General features: G+C 35.3%; 1 protein-coding gene across 1 annotated transcript; it reads right to left on the bottom strand.

Moving 5' to 3' along the window:
- Positions 1-6,020: 6,020 nt before the first annotated feature.
- LOC149624229 (uncharacterized) lies at positions 6,021-7,275 on the bottom strand. Its single transcript, XM_089852256.1, has 3 exons — positions 7,181-7,275; positions 6,124-7,050; positions 6,021-6,053 (listed from the first exon to the last, which is right to left on the bottom strand). The coding sequence occupies exons 1-3, from the start codon at positions 7,244-7,246 to the stop codon at positions 6,021-6,023; spliced, it is 1,026 nt and encodes a 341-aa protein (XP_089708382.1). The 5' UTR covers positions 7,247-7,275.
- Positions 7,276-7,701: the final 426 nt, after the last annotated feature.

The following is a 7,701-nucleotide window of genomic DNA, read 5'->3' as shown; positions in this document are numbered from 1 at the left end:
TAATAAAATGTCTCGACACCGCTTGCCTTTTTTGCTACTCTGTAAATACTGAAAACGATATTTTTCTAAATATTCAAGGTGGCCTTTTCTCTAAATATTCAAGATGTTTTTTACTGAACATTCGTGATATGATTTCTGTAAATTTAATACATAAATAAAATAAACATTTCCCCCCGAAAAACCTCATTACCAAACCTACGGGAGGTCAAGTAAAGAGTATTTAACTCTACATGGGCGCCCATTAAAATTCTCATTTCAAGTAAATTCAACGCGCCTTAGATTACTTTACTGCCATTAACCTGTAATAGAATAACATCAAAATATTTCAGAGGAAATAGTCAAGGTTATTAATGGAAGCAAACTCTATTTAGGTTTTTGCTTCAGTCGGTGGGGATCCTAGTTTGGACCAAATTGCCGATAGGAAACCATATATATTAAATTCTCACTGTCACAATCCAAGGCGCTTACCGACTAAATAGGCTAATAACTGGAAAAGTGATCGACATTGAAACTGGTCTTTTCTAAGCGAGAAAATTTAGACGCTGAAAAACAACGCAATTGCAAACGATGCCCTGTTTATCGTTTGGATGGCCTCTCATTTTAGCCACATCGTAGTATACGATGAGGCTCTTAGTTTGACTCGAGCCGTAGAGGTAATAGTACTAGTAGTAGTAGTAGTAGTACTTGTGGCCGGAGTTTTCGCTTTTGTTATCGTTTTTTTTTAGCTTAAAAGAAACTCCACATTACCACAACCCATCCATAGGGGTAACTGGGCTCGGTTAGAGACTTAATATTAATTAAAATGTTTTTCGGATCGCAGCCGGGAATCGAACCCGGATCTCTCACGCAGTAGACAGACATTCTACCACTGAGCCATAGAGACTTGATAGAAACTCCCAGTTTTTGTCCTTAAGTTTTATCTCTAAAATGTCGGGGTGATGTGGGGTGAGGTACCTCTTAATCTGTGGGTCGGATACTTTTGAATTTTTATCTGTGGGGTTGGATACTTATGAATTTGTATGTATGGGGTTTTTATATTTATTTTCTTTTAATTTATGTGCTAATTAAATAGATAACGATTTTTCCCGTTTTGTTCTCGTGCGGTAGCTATCGTCATCTATGTTATGATTGACTGGAACGTTTTGGCGGTTAATTCAAATGTGGGTTTAGATAGAGCTAACATAGTGTTAAATGAGCGTAATGCGTTTGATCATTTTAGCATTGCTAAAGGTAATTCGAGGGGATAATCACTAAAATGGGTAATCACTATAATGAACTTGTATCTTTGGGGTCGGATGCTTCTGAACCTGTATCTTTGGGGTCGGATACTTCTGAATTTGTATGTTTGGGGCTTTTAGCCACATCGTATCTTTGGGGTCGTATAATCCACCAGACTTCATTAATTAAATGAAAGTGGCGAATTTAACTCTAAAAATAACCATTAATAATCTCTAAATTTTTTCGCCGGAATATTACATTTACAGCATTGTACTCATTAGGGTAAGGTATAGAGGAGTTATCCACTCATTTGGGTGGGCTATAGAGGGGCTATTCACTCGTACGATGTGGCTAATATTACGAGCCCTTGGGCCGTCTTGTTTAGATCTATTCTCTAAAACCAACCTTAGTTTAAAAAAAAAACCAAATTCTTAATTAAAGTTTAAAGGTATGGTTATCACCTTTAAAATGTGCTGGTAATATGAAACTTGCAGAGTGAAGCCCAAAAACCGAAAAGTAAGTTAAAATTATGCGATTCATAAAATATTTTCATGTTTTAAGACCATGAAAATAATCTAAGCTTTTGAAATATAATTATAATTCAAACCATTCTCATCGGACATAAACATCCACTTTGAATAGAGTAACATGCTTTCTCAACCTTCCTCATGAATTTGCTGTCAAAATACTATTCCCACGATATTATTTTCGGAGCACTTCTGAACATCCAATTCTCAAGCGTCCAAACAATAATTACCGATCGTCAAATAAGTTCTGCTATACCTGTATTTTTGTCATGCCACTTATTTTGCTCCCCAGTCTTTCTAAGTGTATATCCTTGAAACACTACCCATCATTCAATACCGTGGCTCGTTCAACTTGTAATCACATTTCACGCAAAACGCCATCTTCCCTAAAATTGCCGTCATATTATCCCCACATATCCACACACTGATGTTGTAATTGAAAGAAGCCAATTACAATAAATTTATTCTCTGAATGCTAGCCATAAACAAATCCAAATCTCTATCTAAATATTTAGACGTTTACAAACCGCCACCAAAAGCTTCATTTACAATACCAACTTTAAATCATTATCGTCTCAAATCGGCCTTTCACATACTTCGTTCAACTAGCAATCAACATATACAACACCCCAAATCTGAATATAATTCGAAAGTTCTCATTTCCCATATTTCAGCGTGAATCTAAAGTTTCTCTGTGTGAACATTTTGTTTTTCTGTTCGTAATGTTTACTACGGAGCTAAGTTAATATAGATATAATAAAATAATCGTTCGGCTTATTTGCCAATGTTTTTTCATAACTTTTGACTTTCAGAAATGATTTACAATTTGAAAACAGTTTTCGATTTTGCCTAACAAGGTGAGTGTAATGAGAGCATTGTCGACCTATTTGAGGTTATATTTTGTGACGTCATTACCGGGGGTATTTTCTATTTCCGTTATGGTAATCGAAATCGTGTCCTTTTTAATTTTAGAATAATTTTGTGAAGTCATACTATCTAGGGAGTCCTATTTTGTTACTCTAGTTCTATTAGGAAAAAATGGCAGCGAAATGAAAATATACAGAAACTTGTACAAACGCGTTGTATAAAACGGTAGTCTTTTATGATGGTGTAGGCTGTGTTATTTTAACTCAAATAGTACTAGGTCAGGTGCGGTTAAGTTAGGAAAAAATTATATTTTTATACCTAACTTGTAAAAGTATTACGACAGGTTAGGTTTTGTTATTTGAACCCCATAGTATGAGGTCCGGTTAGGGTTTTTACTTAGAGCCCCAGGAGTAATAATCATATTAGGTTATGTTTGGTTATTTGAACCACAGTAGTATTAGGTCTCCTTATTTTTTGTTGTTTGAACCCCCAATATTAATCGTCAGCTTAGCTATTGTTATTTGAACCCCAATAGTATAAAATTATTTTAGGGTTTTTTGCTTGAAATCCAATAATATTAGGTCAGGTTAGGTTAGGTTAGCGTATAATGATAAAATTGTAGGGTAAGGTAAACTTAAGGGTTAAGAATTGAACTAGACTCAAGTTAAACTGCTATTTCCCAAAACTCCAGTCGCTATTTCTAAAATAACAGTTCTGAACAACACCGCTTTTTTGCAATCGCGGTTGCTATTTTGTGAGGTGCTTTACTGGGAAATGCTGATTCATGGAACAGCCATTTCTGAAATATATTATTTTATACCTTTTATGAATTTTAAAATACTTTTGTGAATGATCTTTGAGAGACTTTGGAAAATAACAAATACATAAATAAAGTTGAAAATATACACTAAGTCGTCTGTTTCTAAAAGGTTAATTGACAAACAGTCCAGCTGCCGAAACGTTTTGTAGACATTGGAACTTCAATAAGGTGAAAAACGAGCTATATCGATTTTTCGTATTTTGCAAATAAAATTAAACAATTCATTCAACACTCGCCTTACTACGCACTACGATTTCAATTCTGTGAAATATGAGCAACGATACTCTCAACGTTGTAATTTATCAGGTTGGATTTCATCATTATTGATAAATTTTTGGGAATAAAATCAGAACCAATTATTGGTCAATAATATGTTCAAAAAGCGTAAAATGTTGGCTGGCGATATCGAGAATTTGGTTAAATTTTTGATCTTAGAGCAAGATTCTTCAAAGTACACTCTAAAAAGTCAAGGTGTAATTTGACACCCTTTGTCTTAATTTTTGTGGCGCCAAAAACGACACTGCTGGAGGTGTTATTTGACACACTCAACCTAGTGAAATTACACCCTTTCTGTATTTTGTAAGTCGATGCTATTCTTAAAGGAGTGTTTTCATACACCTTTTTATCGAAGATATTTATGTGATTTAACACCTTTTCTAATTTCGGTTGATACATAAAGGTGTTTTTTGACACTTTTTTTTTTTAAAAATGTGGTGTACTTTTACACCTTTTTCAATTTAGCTTGATGAATAAAGGTGTTTCTTATGGTTTTTTAACACCTTTATCCCGTATATTCAGTGTTGTTTTATACCCTTTTCACTGTAGCTTATATAGAAAAGGTGTATTAAGTGGGTTTTAAACACTTTTTTTTGACAAGTTTTCACTTCTTTTTTACACCTTTTTCAATCTAAGTTGTGAGTAAAGGTGCTCTAAATGCTCGATTTAACACCTTTATCCCGTACATTTTGGTGCCGTTACACACCCTTCTCACTGTATAGTTTATATAGAAATGGTCTCTTTAGTAGTTTTTAACACTTTTTTTGCCAAGTTTTGATTGCTTTTTTACACCTTTTTCAACCTACCTTGATGAGTCAAGGTGCTTTTATTTCTCGATTTAACACCTTTATCTCGTACATTTTGGTGCCGTTGCACATCCTTTTTAACTGTGGCTTATATAGAAAAGGTGTTTATTTTGGTTTTTGGACACTTTTATGTCACGCATTAGACCAGGTTTTACACCTTTTCTAATTCATGCTACATTTGACCCCGTTATGTGACAAATAAAACAAAAATAAAGGATTGTAACAATTAGGTTTTAATTTGATTCTTGGATTCTTTTAATAATTTTTGACATTTGTTTTGATAAAGGGGTAACCCTTATTCCAAAGAAAACATGCTCAATAAATGTTAAAGATTTACAGACAACTGGTGTATATGTGTAGTGAAACACCCAAATCTCGCAAAAAAACAACCGATCGCGCACACCAGGTCCAAACATTCAACTATAAATTCTTCATCGATATGTAGTTCATATGATTCACTCTCAATTATACTTTCACCTTTGAACACGATAATTGGGCCTTGCTTTTTAAGCATGTTCTTGTCCTTTCAAAGTTATTTTTTATAAGTTTAATAAGTCAATTTTAATTTCAAATATTTTATGGAGTTTGAAAATACCTTCTCAGAAATAAACATTCTGTTGAGGTTTTCATTAACGAGAACTGGGATAAGAAGTAGAGACAATGATCTTTTTACTCCAATGTGATCTAAATTATTAAATTGTCTTAAACAAAACATTCTGTACAAGTTTATTTTCGCTTTCTATACCTTTTTTAGCTTGCTTCGCTTCTTGTTATTTTTGGATAATGCCACTCTTAATGGTATTACATTTCTTAATGGGAGCCATATCCCAAATTTGATCCCCGTACTTTTTTACACTATCAAGAATGGAGACTTTTGTTATCAACAAGAATTCTTGATCCAACTATAAATAAGGATCATACAAATATAGATGAATATTTTGCGTTTTTACACGCATACGATTATGAATGTAAACATGCATTAGAATTATTAATTAATGTGTCCATGAAATGCTTCGGCTTGTACCTGAGTAATATGCTTTAAAGCTGGATATTCATCCAGAACGTCTTTCATATCTGCTCCATTCTGAATCAGAGTTGCTCTGTCCTTGAATGTTCTGGTCATTCTTGAGTTAATTGCAGTTAAATCAATGGAAAGTTCATCTTTCATAAATTTCTTATGTAATTTGATACTCATATCGTCTTCGAAGTTAGTTGGAATCTTATTTACGACAATCGTTTTAAAAGAAGCCCCATGTAATATAATTTGACAACAACGTACCTTAAAACGTTTGTCTATTTTTTTCGTGACATTTTTTGCTTTCCTAACAACGTTTCCTTCATTAGTCTGCTCCTTAAAAATTTTATTGGCCTGTCGGGTAGATGGATTTTCAGTGGCGGCACGTTTTCGGCGTGGTAGTTTTCCTGCCGAGGAGTCCAAATCGTTTCCAGATATTAGGTTTTCCACTTCCGGGGTTGTTTCCTTGCCTTTTCTTTCCATGCCCATGTTTATTGTTTCAACTCCCGCGACTCGGTCCTTGTCTACTGTTTCAACTCCCGCGACTCTGTCCTTGTCTACTGTTTCCACTCCCGTGACTCTGTTCTTGTCTACTGTTTCCACTCCCGCAACTCCGTCCTTTTCTACTGTTTCCACTCCCGCGACTCCGCCCTTGTCTACTGTTTCCACTCCCGCGACTCCGCCCTTGTCCACTGTTTCCATTCCCGCGACTCCGTCCTTGTCTACTGTTTCCATTCCCGCGACTCCGCCCTTGTCTACTGTTTCCATTCCCGCGACTCCGCCCTTGTCTACTGTTTCCATTCCCGCGACTCCGCCCTTGTCTACTGTTTCCATTCCCGCTACTCTGTCCTTGTCTACTGTTTCCACAACCGGGGCATTTTTGTTTTTCGCTCTTTCTGCTATTTGGGTTCTTTCTTTATCTACTCTTTCCATTTCTGAGGCTCTTTCAATATCTACTCTTTCCACTTCTGATGTGGCTCTTTCAATATCTACTCTTTCCACTTCTGATGTGGCTCTTTCAATATCTACTCTTTCTACTTCTGTGGCTCTCTCAATTTCTACTCTTTCCACTTCTGTGGCTCTTTCATTGCCTTTTTCTACTCCCAGTGCACTTTCCCTATCTATTCTTTTGACTACTGGGGCTCTTTCTTTATCTCTATCTACCCTTAGTGAAATTTCAGTGTCCACCCTTTCCACATCCAAAGTATTTTCTTTACCCCCTGATCCCATTGAAAGGTTTCTTTCTTGATCCCGATTTTTCGTTACCATGCGCGTTTCTGAACTATCCCCAACTAGTTCTTGTGTAATTTGGACTACCCTGTTTAAGTTGTTTTCAACAGTATTTTCAAAATCAGCAAGGTCATCAGGCAAGACATTTCCCACTGAACTAGGATCAGTTAAGAGTAGCACTGAGGTTTGCTTTTTGGCATATTTTGTTTTCATTTCATTCACGCGTTTATCATTTTTAAGTGGTCTTCTGAAGTTTTTGAATTTATTTGAAAGACGCGAGGACCATTTTGCCTTGGAAAATAGAGAAAATGAAAGTATTTCAGACCGACTATTCAGCTCTTTATATGAACAGGCTGATTAAAGTGCTTAGCAAACTGCATTTTCACCAGCAATGCTAATAGGTTTAAGCATAGCAACTTACGAAATCGCATCCTGGGGATTTTTCTAAATGTGAATATTTTCGGACCAGAAACTTAGCAATGATCATATGTGATGGTGGATATCTTATTTAGAAAGAAACAAACTTAATTCAGAAATATAAATATTCTAAAACATGTTTCAAATCGTTTCTTACAAAGAACTATATTTCTGATAAAAATCATTTAAAATTAGAGAAATAATTTCTTTGTCTGTCTGCTTCTTCCTCTCTATTGGTTGCGATGAGTAAGGTTCGGAATTTGTTATGTAAACTGGGAAAGCAGGAAGCTGGTATTCTGCTGAAAAGCTTGCCCTTGAACAAGCATATTTATTCGAACACAATTCCACCGACCTTTAAGTAAAAACATTACACGATTCGGAACATAGAGGTATATTTTCTTAGTCCTATATAGTACCAAGGCAGAGCGGGTTCACTATTTTCTACAGGGGTGCTACTTGCACTGTTTTCTTCATTTTGTACCAATGATGAGCTGGTATTAATTTCGGGACCAATTTCAACATGAA

Source organism: Phalangium opilio, unplaced genomic scaffold (genome assembly GCF_054372755.1).
Source record: "Phalangium opilio isolate 3A_F unplaced genomic scaffold, DU_Popi_V2 ptg000106l_1, whole genome shotgun sequence".
Classification (NCBI taxonomy): domain Eukaryota; kingdom Metazoa; phylum Arthropoda; class Arachnida; order Opiliones; family Phalangiidae; genus Phalangium; species Phalangium opilio.
The sequence above is the reverse complement of the archived record's forward strand: the minus strand, read 5'-3'. Positions and strand labels throughout refer to the sequence as shown.